This window comes from Piliocolobus tephrosceles, chromosome 14, assembly GCF_002776525.5.
Source record: "Piliocolobus tephrosceles isolate RC106 chromosome 14, ASM277652v3, whole genome shotgun sequence".
NCBI lineage: Eukaryota > Metazoa > Chordata > Mammalia > Primates > Cercopithecidae > Piliocolobus > Piliocolobus tephrosceles.
The window spans coordinates 99,463,546-99,482,005 of record NC_045447.1 but is presented as its reverse complement, the minus strand read 5'-3'; the positions used below and the strand labels follow the sequence as shown (position 1 = coordinate 99,482,005).

At 35.8% G+C, this 18,460-nt stretch overlaps 1 protein-coding gene across 3 annotated transcripts in view; it reads left to right on the top strand.

Moving 5' to 3' along the window:
- Window positions 1-18,460, top strand: part of AGTPBP1 (ATP/GTP binding protein 1) — a 196,008-nt gene that overhangs the window by 107,593 nt on the left and 69,955 nt on the right. For all 3 annotated transcript variants that reach the window (XM_023229531.2, XM_023229533.2, XM_023229532.2), the window contains 3 exons: window positions 10,926-11,009; window positions 13,201-13,287; window positions 13,372-13,520. In XM_023229531.2, the coding sequence (XP_023085299.2) occupies window positions 10,926-11,009; window positions 13,201-13,287; window positions 13,372-13,520 (320 nt within the window). The remainder of the gene's footprint in view (window positions 1-10,925; window positions 11,010-13,200; window positions 13,288-13,371; window positions 13,521-18,460) is intronic.

Genomic DNA, 18,460 nt, shown 5'->3' with positions numbered 1-18,460 from the left:
TAGTATTTTGTTGTAAAGTTTGAAATTTTAATTGGAAATATATAAGATAAAAATACAGGATTCATAAAAGCAGTAACTAAAGTTATTAAATATTACCGAGTAAGGTTAGATATTACAAATAATATTAAATATTGCCAACGAGTGAATATTTGTCATATAAAAATACCTTTTTTGTTGCATCGGGACTGGTTTTGGTGATTATGGTGAAGGTTTTATGATAATGGCTTATATCAGTATCCGAAAAAAAATGGTATACCCTTGTTACAAGCATAGTATGTAATGAACAAGGAAGAACTTGCTGTATTTGATTCTCTTTAGACTATATAAGTTCCTTTGAGAAAATAACTGTATCTTTTTTTTTTTTTTTTTTTACCTGTAGCATCTTATATAATTCATTATTTTTACTTGGCAACTTAGTGTATGTTTAGTGCCACTGGTTGGCCCCTTGATTCACAGGTGTGTCATCCCACACATCATAGCATCAAGAATGGGGGACTTACTTCCCTGGGAAATATGCGTGGGAGTGGGTCTGTGCCAGGGCATCTACCATGGTACAGTTGGCACCATCCAGAGGCAGCTGGCCTCGTGGAGTGCTACAGTGGCCTTCAAAAGGCCCATAGAAAGCTCTAACTCAGGAAATCCTCTGCGTGGTTGGGTTGCCATCTTGCAGCATGCAGTACATACACTAAATTAGAAATGTTTGCATAGTTCCATAGAAAGAATACACAAGCCTGGGAACCAGGAGGTGGGAACAGAAGTGGCCCTATTTAGTGTAGCATCCAGTATCCACCTAGGGACTTTTGGTTTTCTGTCCCTCCACCTCTGGGCTCTGCAGGGTTAGAAGTCCTTACTCCCAAAGTATGTGCGGTCTTACCACAGGGTACAATGTAACGACAAGATTTGGTTGCCAGTGGGATACTCTGGACTCCTTGTGTCTAAGACCAGCAGGTGAGGGGAAAAAACATACCATCTTGACACAAGTGATTGACCCAGATCAGCTAATGGAGATGGGGTTGTATTTACACAGTGGCGATGGGTTGACTGTGTGGAACACAGGCAATCCAGTGATTAGCCTGTTGCCTACTCCCTTCCTCAATTTTAACTGTGAATGGACACGTTATAGCCACCTTGGAATGAGAATGATTCCCAGGGGGCCACACTGCTTAGGAATGAGAATTTGGATTGCTTAATCAGATAAGTTATTAAGACCTGCAGAGATGATAGCTGAGGGTGAGGGGGATTTAAAGAAATCCTGGGGCCTGGGTGCTGTGGCTGACCCCTCTAATCCCAGCACTTTGGGAGGCCAGGGTGGATGGATCATTTGAGGTCAGGAGTTTTGAGACCAGTCTGGCCAATATGGTGAAACCCTGTCTCTACTAAAAACACATAAATTAGCCGGGTGTGGTGGCACACACCTGTAGTCCAGACTATTCAGGAGGCTGAGGGAGGAGCATTGCTTGAACCCAGGAGGCAGAGGCTGCAGTGGTCTGTGATCGTGCCACTGCACTCCAGCCTGGGTGACAGAGCAAGACTCTGTCTCAATAAATAAAATAAGTAAGTAAGTAAGTAAGTAAGTAAATCGGTCGTGAGGGATAGAGATGAGGGGTTGTAACCCTGAGAACAATTACAGTGATTGAGGATGAACTCTGTCTCACTGGTTCTCTTCCAAGTTTCCCCTTAGGAGAGGCCCACAGGAGCATATCTCATTGTGCCTTGGCATCTGCTTTTTGAAGAATCTGAATGACACACCTGGAGTGGGTCAGAGTCAGGCAGCAACTTGATATTTCTTCTTTTCAGCATCATCTCTTAGGCTCTTTCTCTCTCCAAAGCCGAAGATGTCATTTTGACTACAGAAGGCACTTCCTGAATTTTAAGTGCTCTTTAAGCCCTGAAAGCAAATTTTGTTATTAAATTGCCTCAAACTGAAAGTATTTTCTCTTACTAGCCTGTAGTATTTGAGGTAAGGTTAGAAGGAAGAAGGATTTTAGAAAAGAGGCACAGTTTTGTATAAGCCTCTGATTCTCAGACTTAATTTTAACTACCAAGGAACCCTCTTATTTCCTCTCCTGGACTTTATATTATGAAAGCTTTCATCGGTCAAGACACTTATTTAGATATTTTACATGTTTATGTTAGCAAGGGGCACATATCCCTGCCAAGCAGTGCTTCTGAGCAACATTCGATAACCAGTGCTAAACTCTGTTTATTTGATTGTATGTATCAATATGTAAAGAAACTTAAGTTTTAATTAAGTGTAGATGTATTGCAGGTAAATGCATGATGGCTTTGACTAGCTGTCATATCTCTGTGAATGTCTGTATGCAGATTGAGGACTACCACCCTCAGCTCTGGTGACCTCTGTCCTCTTTGAGCCGCTATTTCTGATACTGGGTTTTGTCCTTGCCTGGCTTGCTTGACCTTTCAGGTAATATTGTTGTATCCATGGTTCCAAGCTTCACTTCCTCTCTCTCCCTGACCGAGCCTATCCTGATGATGGAGGAATTTATACATATTGGGAGTTACTGTGACTCTTCTCCAACCTTCTGTGTCTTGATATTTATGATTAGTTTTCTCACCTTGTTTCTGAAACATGGACCTCAGAATTGTCCTGCAAATGTAATGTACAGGTTAGAGTCCAGCTTCTTCCATATATTAGGCCATCTGGAGGACTTTTTCCTGAAGTAACTGACATTCGTACTGCCTGTGTACAGTGTAATATACTACTGAGTCCAAAACAAAGCTTTAAGATACATTTTTGATAGTGTGAGGTAAGTAGCATGATAAGAAATCAAAAGATGGATGACAGTTGGTACAGGTGCTTTAGACATAGATATGTTGGTGTGCAAGTTAAAGTGCAAAGGAGATGCAGCTCAAGGAAACAAACACAAAAAACCTGGAAATTTAAAACTCTGTTGTTGGCCGGGCGTGATGGCTCACGCCTGTAATCCCAGCACTTTGGGAGGCCGAGGCGGGTGGATCACGAGGTCAGGAGATTGAGACCATCCTGGCTAACACAGTAAAACCCTGTCTCTACTAAAAATACAAAAAATTAGCCGGGTGTGGTGGCATATACCTGTAGTCCCAGCTACCTGGGCACCTTTAATTCCAGCTACTCACTTGAACCGGGGAGGCAGAGGTTGCAGTGAGCCGAGATCGTGCCACCGCACTCTAGCTTCGGCAACAGTGCAAGACTCCGTCTCAAAACAAATAAAACAAACAAAAAACACCAAACAAAATCAACTCCGTTATTACCTGTATTTGCTCCTAGAAAATTTGCAATGAGAAAAACAGGACTGGCTCCAAAACACCTTTGAGAATCAAGTGATCCATGTTTCTCCAGAAGTTTCAAAGATTTCTTTCCCTATAGAGATGTTTTCCCATTGATTTTCATGACCTTGATGGAGATGTGTTCTGATTTGTTGCTGCAGAAATAAGTCATAAATTCGGAAGCAATCTAAAACCTTTGTCTGCTAGTCTCATCATCATATAATTGTTAGGCAGTGAATCTTACCAAGTTTGACTGCTTTGTATACCCTGTGTTTCAAAGAACACCTTTCATCATTTTTGTCCCTCCGTTTTCATACCATATTTGCCAGCATTTCTGTGAGTATTAAGATAGTTGACATGCAGCAGGAGCATAACCATATTTCACTATGAAGTTGTAGTCCTGAGAATGATTGCATTATTGGGGCTGAAGATTTCATATTTCAACAAAGCAATGTGATTCTATTTATGTTACTTAGATGTATAGGAATTCCCCAATAATGTTAATCACCTTAGCCATGACTACTACCAAAAATAAAGTGTTTTTATTTAAAAATGATTCCGGATTGTATAATAGACAACATTACTTTGGTATTTGAAACTTATTGCCTTTCCCCTCCTAATTTTACATATTCTTTGCAAATACAGTCAACCCTCGAACAATGCAGAGGTTGGGGCACCAGCCGCTGTGCAGTCGAAAATTCAAGTATAACTTTTGATTCCCTCAAAACTTAACTACTAATAGCTTACTATTGGCCGGAAGCGTTACCAGTAATGTAAACAGTGCACACTTACTTTGTATGTTATATGTATTATATACTGTGTTCTTGCAATAAAGTAAGTTAGAGAAAAGAAAATGTTATTAAGAAAATCATAAGGAACAGAAAATATGTTTACTAATCATTAAGCGGAGATGGATCACCATAGAGGTCTTCATCCTTGTCATCTTCCTGTTAAGTAACTGGCTGAGGAGCAGGAAGATGAGGATGGGTAGGTCTTACTATCTCAGCGGGGGCAAAGGGGAAGGAAAATCCACAAATAAGTGGACCTGTGCAGTTCAAACCAGCGTTGTTCAGGGGTCAAGTGAGTTTTTCAAGTGTTTATTTGGGAGTTATGGTGAGCAGTGCAGTGTGGATCTTAACAGGTGCATACTCCAAAGCCTTCACTCTCGCTTTTCACCTTTTTACCCATTATTTTTGAATAATGGGTAGGAAACTCTTCAAAATTATTTGTTCCTCCAAGTAACACTAATGTGAGACTGGAAGAACATATGTGTATAGCAGAAATGCTTGGATAATTGGGTTAGACTTGATGAGAGGGGTGAGACCATATGTGTGGTGAGACATCTTGTCAGGGCAGGGCAGGATGCTCTCTGAAAAGCAAGTTTTAGACTCAACTCTCCCACTCTGTGTGTGTGTGTGTGTGTGTGTGCACGCACACACACACAAATAACTTTATTTCTTTAGATACCAATTTTCTCAACTTTTTAAAAGCAAAGATTAGATCAGTGTTTGTCAGATTTGGATTGATGCTCATTAGTAACCAATACTAATGCGACAGTGTGTCACATGTAGTACAGCTACGTATTGTTTCGTAATTCTTTTGATTCACCTCTCTGTTTCTCTTTTGTAGGCTTGTGATCTTTAAAATGTGTTTCTTGTTGGTCATATTAAAAAGAGTTTGGTGGTCATTTACCTAGGTTAGGATTGGCGTACTGTGGTCCATGTGCCAAATCCATCCCAAATCTACCACATCTGCCTGGTTATGTTCAGCCCATGAGCTAAAAGTGGTTTTCACATGTTTAAATGGTTAAAACAATTGAGAGGAAAATAAAGCTTTGTGGCACATGAAAATGATATGAAATTCATATTTGTGTCCACAAATAACATTTTGTTGGAACGCAGCCATGCCTTGTTTTTTAATGCATTATCTATGGCTGTTTTTGTGCTACCATTAGAGAGTTGAATGGCTGTGACAGAGACCATGTGGCCTGCAAAGCCTATCTGGCTCTTTGTAGGAGAAGTTTGCTGACCCCTCTAGCCACTCTGAAGGCTTTATGGTTCTATATTTGTGATAAAATGTCAAATATAGTTTAGGTCAAAGGTATTTCCAAAGTACTCAGAAATGCTTATTTTAAAAAATACATTGAGGATGGTAATTTCTGTTTGCTTATTTGCCTAGTCTTCTGCGTCTTATTTTTGAGCAAATGATGACATTTTGTGAATTATTTGCCAACTTACCACAGTCCCTTCCTGAATGCATTGTAAATGAATGATGTCAAAATTAATGAAGAATGACTGTTTTATCACTTTCAGAAAAAGGAAGCATTAGACTCCTTTAAATTATTTCAGTGAAAATATCCTGATTGTTATTTTGAATTTCTACTGTACAGTTTTCTTATGTGCAATCACTGTTTTAAGGAAAGTTCAGTATAAAATGAATAAAACTTGATTAAAAATCTCTTTACCTCCAAATGGAAGAGAAACAGTCCATTATAAGTAAGATTCATATCTCAATGTACGTAGCGCACTAACATTTAAAAAATTGTATTGTAAACACATACTGATGATTACTTAAGCCTATATTTTTAGTTTAAGTTGGATTTAAAATTAAATTCATCTCTTATTTTAAAGTATGCTTAACATTTTTTCCTGCTTTTATAGTCCATAACATTAGAGAGTAAGAAGAAATCACTTTTTGTCCCATCCTGCAGAGATAACCATTATTAACATTTTGATTTATTTTCTTTCCATTGTTTTTTCATATATCTTTGAGACAGGGTCTTGCTCTGTCGCCCAGGCTGGAGTGCAGTGGCACAATCTTGGCTCACTGCAACCTTTGCCTCCCAGTTCAAGTAATTCTCTTGCCTCAGCCTCCTGAGTAGCTGGGATTATAGGCGCGTGCCATCATGTCCAGCTAATTTTTTGTATTTTTAGTAGAAATGGGGTTTCACCGTGTTAGTCAGGATGGTCTTGATCTCCCACCCTTGTGATCCGCCCACTTCGGCCTCCCAAAGTGCTGGGATTACAGGTGTGAGCCACAGTGCCTGGCAAAAAAAACCAAAACTGTATTTTAAAAAAATGTTTTATTATAAATTTATTATAATTTTATATAATATGTATTGCCTGTTTTAAAAAACATTCAGGGTATTAAAAATTTACGCTTATGAAAATAAAATGAAAAATAAGGGAAAGGAAACAGTGACAACCACAAAACCATGATTAACTTCACTCCAAATGAGGGAAATGTAAATTAAGATGTACTGAGATACCATTTTCCACATATCCAATTGGCTAAAATCTAATTGAACATCACATTCTATTGATGAGGTTATGGAAAAACAGCCTCTCTCGCACATTAAGGGTGGGAATGTCAGTTGAGAATACCACTGGTAGAGGACGATCTGACAGATTCTATCAAGATTAACGTGCATGTTTCCATTGACATGTCAGTCCCACATCTGGGAATTTGTGAGATCTGTTTATCTCATAAATCTCACATGTCTGTGTGCACACATAGTTTGTGTATGTGTGAAGTGGCGTCCAAAGTTTTCCATTGCGGAATTGGTTTGAGATTGGATACAACTCAAGTGCCTATCTGTCAGGGACTAGTTAAATAAATTATGGTGTAACCTTTTTATGAATAATGTGCACTGGTTGAAAAAAAGCTGCCTGTACCCTGAGAGAGCTGTCAGGTGTATTATTAAATGAAATAAACAAGGTGCTTGTTTTATGACACTTTAGATTTTGTATCAGAAAGAGGAGAAAGCAATCTACATTTATGTTTTCATCAAGTAAAATCTAGAAGAAAAGTAGTTCCCTGATTATGTGGATGGAAGATACGGGTTGTGTTAATAAGTGAGACTTTTTATTTTATGCTTTTATGTTGTACTTGATTTTGTGTAATGCCAGCATATTACCTTTTCAGAAATTTTAAATTAAAAAGTAGATAAAGAATTGTGGCAAAGGCAAAATAAGGAAAACAAAACCTTGAATTTCTTATATGAAGTTTAGAATGCCTTGGAAAACACAGGTACTTCTGGAATTGAGGCAATAGTGGAAGAAGTATTGATAGGAGCAAAAGCAGCAGATAGCTTTTATTAAAGGCATTTTGTGGGCCAGACACACAATTCAGTAACAAGCATTTTATATGCAGTGTATATATGCATATAAAATGTGCCATTTAGTCCTATAACAGCTCTATGAGGAAGGTGCTCTTGTTTCTCTTATTTTACAGAAGAGTAGGTTGAAGCTCAGGGTTGTTGAGTTATGCTGCTGGTAAATGGCAGAGCCAAGAGCCAAACCCTGGTCTATATCATGAGCCTATCCTGTTGATCATATGTATGTACTGATCACATATATATGTTATACTCTCTGTAAAGAAGATGCTCTTGAATCTTCTTTCTAGCAGATGCAGATAATAATATGGAACCTCAGAGCATACTGTTATGTGATGAACATTTCCCATAATGATCTTACAATAAATATAGCAATGAGATTTACTAAATTATTTCTTGTAGTGTTGCTCTGTGGTTGAAAACAAAGTACAATTTTGCTGGTGGCCACATATCACATATTTTTTTCAGTATGGACTGAATAGGCTGTATATTTTCCAGACAGTCCTGCATAAATTATTCCTTTCCGTGCCAAGTCTTTGATAAGTGTTGAATGGCAGTAAGTTTGAGGTGGTAGTCCCTGAGAGTACCTAGAATATTTGTGGTTTTGACTGGAAAGCCATGTATTTCAATAGGCGGCTGGGGTAAAGGAAGAAAGAGTTGTCATTCTTTTATAAAAGTTGATCTGCTTAACAGAAATCCATGTCTGAAAAGCTGTTTCCCCTCCTTTTTTTTTTTTTTTGAGATGGAGTCTCTGTCTCCCAGGCTGGAGTGCAGTGGCGCAGTCTCATCTCGCTGCAACCTCTGCATTCCAGGTTCAAGCAATTCTCCTGCCTCAGCCTCCTGAATAGCTGGGATCAGAGTGCCCGCCACCACACCCAGCTAATTTTTGTATTTTCAGTAGAGATGGGGTTTCACCACATTGGCCAGGCTGATCTCAAACTCCTGACCTCGTGATCCTCCCGCCTTGGCCTCCCATAGTGCTGAGATTATAGGCGTGAGCCACCATGCCCCACCTTTCGTCTTTATTAAAGAGGGCTTAGGGCAGGGCAAAGATTTCCCTCAAGTATTTTAGATCTAGTCTAATATAAATGGGCAATTATATCCCCCAAAATACAGTGTTAGAGGTTTACCAACAGGTATATAGGCCATTTTCAACTTGCACATGATTTGGCTTAACTTGCAGAGTGGCTGTTTTTTTTTTTTTTTTTTTTTTTTTTTTTAACCCATTGCCAGCCTTTAAAATTTGGGAGATTTCCACGTCTCCCAAACAAGTCCAAGTTTCTGGTGTTTCTTGAAGGTTGTCAACAACCTTCACCCCTGTTTCCTGCCTAGCAGCAGTCAGCTTGTTTTTAGACCGAGGCTGTGGTCCTTGGTTTTCCACAGTTCCTGCCCATCAGCTTCACTCATTTTTCCTACCTGCTGGCCCCTATAGGACCCAAGCTCTTTGACCCTGTTTTACGTTATGGAACATCACTGTGGAACTGGGCTGTTAAAACTAGCCTTCTGATAACATTTTGCTAAAAAATAAAAAACCAAACCTTTGTGAATTAATTTTTACTTATTTGTGGCATATATCAACCTTATTTATTAATTAAATAAATTATTCTGACAAATAGATATATTTAGTCATTCACCCATACTTGACCACTTAAATTTTCATGTGGTATATTTGAGTATGTGAAAGTGCCATATCCTTCACTGTTGACCGTCTGGTTAATGTAAATTCTGAATTTATTTATGAGTTACTGTAATTGAGAGCTTTTAAAAAAGCTTGTTTCTTTATAATTGGCATTTTAAAGTTTTGACATTAAACTTACATCAAGAACGTGCAGCTTAATTTTTTGATACTACATCTTTTTTTCCTGATAGACTACTGTGTCAGTAATGAGTTATTTTTTATAGAATAAAATTAAAAGTAAATTATTCTTGACTGTTTAGTAGATTAAGATTAGTTTTAGCACTTTACCGTTTTTTTTTTTTTTAAGACGGAGTCTTGCTCTGTCATTAGGCTGTAGTGCAGTGGCTCCATCTTGGCTCACTGCAACCTCTACCTCCCAGGTTCAAACGATTCTCCTGCCTCAGCCTCCTGAGTAGCTGGGACTACAGGCATGTGCCACCACGCCCAGCTAATTTTTGTATTTTTAGTAGAGACGGGATTTCATCATGGTGGCCGGGATGGTCTCGATCTTTTGTCCTTGTGATCCGCCCGTCTCGGCCTCCCAAAGTGCTGGGATTACAGGCTTGAGCCACCGTGCCCGGCTGCATTGTACTTATTTTTTTAATATCCCTTTTTTTATATGTTTAACTATCATACCTTCTGATATTTTCCTGGTAATTTTTAATTTTTCAATTAGGGTAGGTTCTTGGCTTATTTTAAATTTAAGGTTATACTGTGATATTGTTACATATATTTCTAAATTATATGAGAGTTAATATCCTTTAATCATGGAAAAGTATCTTTGTGCAGGAGACTAGTTTCAGATTTGCCTGAAGTTTAAGACTGTCAGTGTTTAATGGATTCTTGAGATTTTGTTATAAACTATTTTGGTACACTTTCTCACCCTGCTCTCAATAAATCTATAAGCCACAGTTCTAATCTGCATTACTTATCTTCAGTTGAAGCGAACAAACTTGAAATTTAAATCAGTGCATATAATCACCTTCCTCTTTAAGAATAAGTTTTACATGAGAAGTAGCCATGTATTAACACTAGCGGGACTTTGTGGCCAGTCTACCCGGAGTTCCAGACAGTCTGCCTTTAGGAACCAAATCTGTTCTGTTTTGGCTATATTTTGGTGTCACTTGTTTTGTCACAGTTTGGTGATTATTATCTTCGTTTGCTTAAATATTGATGGGGTAAAGGTTGTGGGTTCTATGGGTAACTTAGTCTTCTAGGACAGTGGCAGGGATTATAGGAATTTTCTAGTTAGTGAATGTTTATTTTGTTGGAGTGATTCAGGGAGAGATCAAGTCTAGAGAATTTTGCGTACTCAGGGAATCATCGTCTGCTCCCTCAAACAGGTGTTTCCCTTCCCTCTACCTTTCCTTTCCCACCACAAAAGAGAGGAGAGATTCTACAGAACATGCAGGCTGACTGCCAATTGCATTTTAGCTAAATTCCAGCCAGGTGGGTTTAAAAATATTCTTCTTACATAATCTCTGGCTTTTCAGATCTTTATACCTTCTAGTAATGCTGCTACTATGTATAAAGAATTATTTGCCCAAGGGTTAGACAGTGAAACCACACCATTTCTATGAGGAAAGGCATAAATAGACATTCAAGGTTTTTTTGTTTTGTTTTGTTTTGTTTTTAATGATTGGACTTGTGGCTGCATTCTATGTGGTTATTTTCTAGAACTCAGATTCTGAAACTGATTTTTGTCTTGTTATGTATTGCTAATTTTTTTGTATGCAAAATATGTAGAGGAATTTATCATTTTTATTTTAAGAATTTTTATACACTTTTTTCATTCGAAGTTTATTTTGGAGAAAGTTGTACATTAGTGTATAATAATACATTTTGGTTAAACCTTTATGATTTCAGGACAAAAATTGCTCAAGATATTGAAAGGCTAATACATCAGAGTGATATCATAGATCGTGTGGTATATGACTTAGATAACCCAAAGTAAGTCTTGATTTTAATAAACTTTTATTAGTTTTAAGTTTTTCTATAAAATTTTAGTATTATTTCTAAAAGGTAAAAAAATATTCTGTGAAAAATGTTGGTAGTTTTTAAAATAATAAAAAAATATAGTTAATTTATAACTAGTTGTGACTTAATTAGGTTTTCATGCTTTGGGATGTAATGATAATGGTAAATCATGTTTACCTACTTAACTCTATCACTAGATTTTGTTTGTTTTTAGGTAGATTTTTAATGGGCTTAAGGTAATGGTTACACAGTGATGTATTTTTAAAAAACTGAAATTACTTTCACTTAGGAGAGTGGATATTTTACATGAAATGCTGGCTTGTCCTGCGATACTGAGCCTTCGTTTCATTAGGATAACAAATTACCATCCTTTTATAAGGAGCATCTGCTTGATCCTTCTCCACAGTCCTCACCACACCCTGTTGTCCCTCACTGCTTATAATTGGCTCATTAAGGTTGCCTGCTCAATCTTTGGAATGCATTTTTTTTGTGATCCTTGATGTGTTAGTAATTTACTATTTAAGATTGTCACTGATATCATCACATTTTAGGATTTAAATCTAAGTAAATAAATGAAAATTACGAATATTGAGTTTGACTCTTATTTAGTCAGCTGCCTTCTCATATGAGAAATTCAGTTAGCCGTCCGTGGCTTTCTTCTCTCCCTCAACATACTAATATTTTTGGAAAATTTCACATCTTGCCAATCGTATTTGGAGGAAAAAAGCACTTTTTCTTTTTGAGATGGAGTCTCATTCACTCTGTCGCCCAGACTGGAGTGCTGTGGTGCAGTCTCAGCTCACTGCAACCTGTGCCTCTTAGGCTTAAGTGATCCTCCTGCTTCAACCTCCCGAGTAGCTGAGACTACAGACAAGTGTCACCACACCTGGCTAGTATTTTTGTATTTTTAGTGGAGACGGAGTTTTGCCATGTGGGCCAGGATGGTCTCGAACTCCTGACCTCAGGTGATCTGACCGCCTCGGCCTCCCAAAGTGCCAGGATTACAAGCATGAGCCACTGTGCCTGGCTAAAACACTTTTTTTTTAAATTTAAGTTTTGTTAGATAAAAGTATAAGCTGTAGCAAAGCTAATGACTAAATTTAAAATAATACTGTTATAGAAGAGAAGAAACATATGCCTTATTTATTTAATTATTTCAACATTGATAATTATTTGTCGGATAAGACAGGCAGGGTGGTAGAAGCAGAAACTCAGGAACCCTGAGTGTGGCATACCTGTGCTATTGGACAGAATTATTGAGCATCTTAGAGTCCTAGTCTTCTCTTATTAGAGAGTAGGCTCCAGAAGAGCAAGAGTTTGCTTTCAGTCAGGGAACCAAGCAGACATATGTCTCAAACAGGTTCTGGCACCTCGTAGATAAGTGGTAAATGCTTATGTAATAATCAGTATGTAAAATGAGGATAATACGTGTGCTTCTTGATGCTAATTAAATAACATAATAGATAATTTAGCTCTTCAATTTGAAAATAATATTGTCACCTGAGAACTGTATGGTTTATGAGAATTGTTGCTGCTCAGTACAGGTCACAGCAGTTTTAAAAATGTTTTTTTTTTTTTTTTTTTTTTGAGGCGGAGTCTTGCTCTGTTATCCGGACTGGAGTGCAGTGGCCGGATCTCAGCTCACTGCAAGCTCTGCCTCCTGGGTTCACGCCATTCTCCTGCCTCAGCCTCCCGAGTAGCTGAGACTGCAGGCGCCCGCCACCTCGCCCAGCTAGTTTTTGTATTTTTAGTAGAGACGGGGTTTCACTGTGTTAGCCAGGATGGTCTCGATCTCCTGACCTCGTGATCCGCCCGTCTCGACCTCCCAAAGTGCTGGGATTACAGGCTTGAGCCACCGCGCCCGGCCTAAAAATGTTCTTTTTTGTATAAAAATAAGTATTTTAGAAATGGCATGCATTCAGTGAGGCAAAAGTTCTTACTATATCAGTATAAACATAAGAACAAGTCTCTAATTATAAATTTGTCCATTAATGTTATCCACATTTAATGTATTGATTGTGCTTGTTTTGTGCTTCAGCTTAAAAATAATGAGGAAGGTGATTTGTCAATAGTGATGTATTTTTAATTATAATTTTATTTACTTTTTGCTCCTCTGTTTAAATGCAATGTATTTTAATATATTTACTTTAAAAATTTTATTTAGTTACACCATTCCAGAGGAGGGAGATATTTTGAAATTTAACTCCAAATTTGAATCTGGGAATCTGCGCAAAGTAATTCAAATTAGAAAGTAAGTCACTTAAGATTTTCTCATTTTATATGTGCACAGATATTTTCCTAATTTTCATCAGATTTCTTTGTCTTCTATTTTCAGAAATGAATATGATCTTATTCTGAACTCAGATATAAACAGCAATCATTATCATCAGTGGTTTTACTTTGAAGTCAGTGGAATGCGGCCAGGTGTTGCTTACAGGTTTAACATCATTAACTGTGAAAAGTCCAATAGTCAGTTTAATTATGGTAAGACAATTTTCTTTCCCAATTGAGATGGCATGCAGGCATCTTCACTGTGGAAAAGGGAAGTTTTTTAAAAAAAATTATCAACTTTTAAAAAATGTTTCAGTGTCTTGTTTTCTCTAGTTCCCAAAATTCAGATATTATGTAACATTTGAAATAGGTCAAGCTTTTGTTGGTGAAAAAAAGAGTTACTCTTGTATAGGCAAGTCCTTTAAAGTGTAATGATTGATTTCATCCAAATTGAATGGAACTAAAGGTTTATTATGTATACTCCGATGGTGACATCTGATTGTGTCATTTTTCTTCTTTAGCCTGTTAATATGGTATATTATGTTGATTGATTTTTGAATGTTGAATGAGCCTTTTTTATTTGGAATAAACCCGACTTGGGATAAACAAATCCCAAGTGGGATTTATTTATTCCAAAAAAAAAAAAAAAAAGTGTGGAATAAACACTACTTGGTCATTGTGTATAAATTGCTAATATTTTGTTAATAATTTTTTCATTTCTACTAATGTGGGATATTGGTCTATAGTTGTCTTTCTTTTTTTTTTTTTTTGTTTTTTTTTTGTTTGGTTTGGTACTGTATCTGCTTTTGGTATCATGGTATTACCTCATGAAATGAGTTGGGAAATGTTCCCTCCTCTTATTTGCTGGAAGCACTTGTGTAGCATTGGTGTTAATTCTTAAACTTTGGTAGAATTCTGCAATGAAAGTATCTGAATCTGGAGAGTTCCTTTCTTGATAGTCTTTTAAACTAGAAATGTAATTTTTTTTTTTTTTTTTTTTTTTGAGTTGGAGTCTTGCTCTGTCACCCAAACTGGAGTGTAGTGGTGTGTTTGTGGCCAACTGCAACCTCCACCTCTCAGGTTCATGTGATTCTCCTGCCTCAGACCCCCAAGTGGCTGGCACTATAGGTGCGTGCTACCACGCAGCTAATTTTTGTATTTTTAGTAGAGATGGGATTTCACCATGTTGGCCAGGCTGGTCTCGAACTCCTGACCTCAAGTGATCTGCCTGCCTTGGCCTGCCAAAGTGCTGGGATTACAGGTGTGAGCCAGCACGCCCAGCTAGAAATGTAATTTCTTGAATAGTTTTAGGGGTATTCAAATTATCACTTTTATCTTGAGTGAGTTGTGGTAGTTTGTGCTTTTTAGGAATTGGTGCTTTTTAGGAATGGACCAATGTGCAGGGTTGTTTGTAGTGTTCTCTTACTATCCTTTTGATTTCTGCAGGGTCTGTAGTGGTAGCCCCTAATTAATTCCTGCTAATGATAATTTCTTCTCTAACTCTAGAGGTTTATCAGTTTTATTGACTGTTTCGAAGAACTAGTGTTTCGTTTCATTGGCTTTCCCTACTATTTGTCTCATGAGACCGTTTTTAAAAAACTCTGAGTTGTACCCACAAATTTCTTTAAAATATAGCCTCATTCAAGGTTTTTGTGTTTAGTACTTTAATATATACAAAACTAAGGATTACTTGTAAGAGACCTGGTAGTCAAACATTATGCCTGTGGAAAATAACGTACTTGTATGAACTTAGTGTCAGCATTTTAAAATTGAAACATCAAGTTTCAAGTATTAATGTTGTAATGACAATCTTTTTGTGTAAAAGAAAAGAATTTTTTTTCCTGGCATACAAGAAAACTTACACTGGGGCTTGAGAAGAAACATATGCATGACAAGTTACAAAATCTCCAAGGTCTCAACCATTTATTGGAAAGATTGAAAAGCTTTTAACAACTGAGACATGAAATATTGTATCATCCATTTCATTTAAATCCTCTAAGTTGTTAAAAGCACGAATATGATCATGCTCTTTAAGGGGACATTTCTGAAAATTAAAGCTTTCAACAGTTGAAGAGATTGTTCCCAATTGTCATTATTTATGTGGAAAATAGGATATTGTATACTGTAGAATTACTTCACATGTATGAAAAAAAGCTTTAATCAGATTCATTTATTTAATGAAATAATTGTAGGAAGACTTGGTAGCGTAATACCTGGTTTAGTTATAAACACTTTTCTAAGATTTTTAAATGGTTTACGTAATTAATATTTAAATGTTTATTCTTTTAAATATGTATATTTTGACTAAAAGTTCAGCGAGTATATGGATTTATGTGAATAATGATAGGAATATTCCTGATGCAGTCTATTTCACATTCTTTTGTGATTTTAAACTACTAACTATGGAATGTGATATTTTTCAGAAATATTTGTTAACCTTAAACTTTCAATTAACTTTAAATATTACCTTAATTGAAACCCATTCAAAGTATTATCAAAATAAGTAAAGAAACCTAGTGATTTCTCTATTTAACTTGTAATGATGTTACATAATATTTTTAGAGGAGAAAATAACAATTAATTAAATTAATTTTATTGGTATGTTGGGTGCTCCTTGTAAGTTAAATATAAAGGCGTATTTATTCCTGACATAATAGTCAATATAATTTTCAGAAGTGCTACAACTAGATTGCATTTTTACTAACTATATTCACTTAAAAATAGAACTCTTAGCACTTTAAACTTTATTAAAAAAATAACATTTTAAATTAAAAGTATACGTTTTGGAGCAATGCGTTGCTGTTTCTTAAAAAAACCTATACCTTTATGTGATAGATAAAATAATTTCTCTAGTGTCATTTGAAATTTTAAAATGAATAAAATTCTGTAATTAAAACTAATTCAAAGCAGTGGGACAGATGGCTGCTTTATTTTTAAATTTCCTCTCCTTCTTCCCCCTTCTCCTTTGGATATTCTTGTATGTATATCACACTTTCCAAACTCACTATGTAGTGAATTTGGAAAACAGAATGGTGTTAAGAAAAAAATAAAACCATTGACAATGCATCATCCAGAGATAATCACTTTAACATTTGTTGCTTCTTACCAGCCTTTTTTATAATGCAATGTATGATTTCTACTTACATATAGTTATGCATTTATTTTTAAAAAAGAAGTCTCATAACCCATGCAATTTCATATTCTGTATTTTAATCAAAATTTATGTTATCAGCATTTTTTTCCTGGTTATTAAATATTCCTGTGAAACATTATTTTGGGAGACATCCAATAGAAGTACTGTAATTTATCCAAACCTTTCTTTATAAGACAGTTGTTTCTGATTACTTTCTATTTTAAATATTGCCAAGATAAACATTATTATACATAGATATTTGTGTTTATAATTCAGAGAAAGTATCTGTATGCCAGGTACACGTGCATGTTTTTCTGATGATAAAACAGTAGATATTAATATGGGAAAGTAAGCAAATTAAAAACAATTTAAAGGAAAATCTTTGGAAAAGGAACATCCAAAAGAACCATTGTTTAACGTTTCGTTATCTGTTCTTAAACTTACGCACATTCACATATATAATTTTAACATTACATTTTACTCTTTTACAGATTTGGGATTATAGTATGAAAGCTCGTGTGTAACACTACATTTTTTTAAACTATACAATAATTTGTGCAAAAAATTTCCCCATGCCCATTAAATATTATTCAGCAGCATCGTTAGTAATGTCTGTGTAATGTTCTATTGAGTAAGGTACAATAAATGACTTGAATGATAACAGATTGAAGATTTAAGTCTTTCTCCACATTTCAAAATTATAAGCTGTCTTGCAGTAGATACCCTTAATTATTTGTTTTCATATATGTGTCTGATTATTGTCATGAATTCCTAGAAGTTGCATTTCTCAAAGAGAATGAACATATGTTGCTGAAGACTAGGGAAAATGGGTACTACAGTGCTGGTGAAGTATTAAATTAGTTCAGCCTTTTTGAAGTGCATTTGATAGTATGTTTTCAGTGTTTATATTTAACAGCATCCATCCGGATTTATTTTGGTATTTTCTGTGAATTGGGATTTAACTTAATCCTATTCTTAGTGGTTAAGTAGCTACAACTAAATTCATTCTTTCTCCAAAGAGTTTTAAAGTGTTGTCGATGAATTCATTGAATTGTTAGACATTTCACATTTACAACTGTATACCTGGTCCACTAATGAAAGAAAGATACGAAATACCATTCAGAAGCCATTAAACATTGTTACTCTGTTTTGGCTGTTACAATGGTCAGGTTAGTAAAAACAGATTAGAACCTGAGTGATAAAATGTCACCATAACTTGCTTATAATCCCTCACTTTTTGAATTTGAATTCAGTTATTTTGACCTCTTACACATATGTCCCCATTGGTTTGAAACACCACAGTTCTCATAATCTGTGGTCCTACATACTAGTTATGTTTGGGGATTTCTTGTTGCTCTAGTACCACTGTGTTTCTAATTTATTTTGACTTTAAAATATAGTCTAACATCCTGTAGTTCTTTTCAAAAACAATTTACAGACTTTTCTACCTATTTTTTCTGAATAGTTTATTCTGAATATGATTCACAATAATTTTATCAAATACCAAAAATTTCCATTGGATTAAATATGTAGAATAGTTTGGGAGAGACAGAATTTTTCATATCCAGTCTTACTACTAAGGCACATGATGTTTTGTTTTGTTGATTCAAGGTTTTTTATGCCTTCACCTGTGTTTTTTAGTTTTCTTTTTGTAAGTTTTATATTTCTGTTTACCTTTGTTTCTGTCATGAAAGAGTTTTGTGAAAGAGTACTCCTATTTTCAAGCATTACTTCTATTAAGAAAGCTATTGATTTTTATATATTTACTTGAAAATCAACCTTCTTGCTGAACTTTTTATTAGTTCTTATGGTTTCTGAGTTGGTACTTTGGATTTTCTTGATAAATACCTAGAATTCTGTGATTCATAGCTATATTGTGTATCTTGCATTGTTTTTGAATAGAATTTTGACAATGTTTAAAATAAAAGGGATACACTGGGCATCCTTGTATTTTAACTTTAATGGGAATGTTGCTAGTATTTACATTAAGCGTATTCTTGTTTTGAGATACATATTTTTC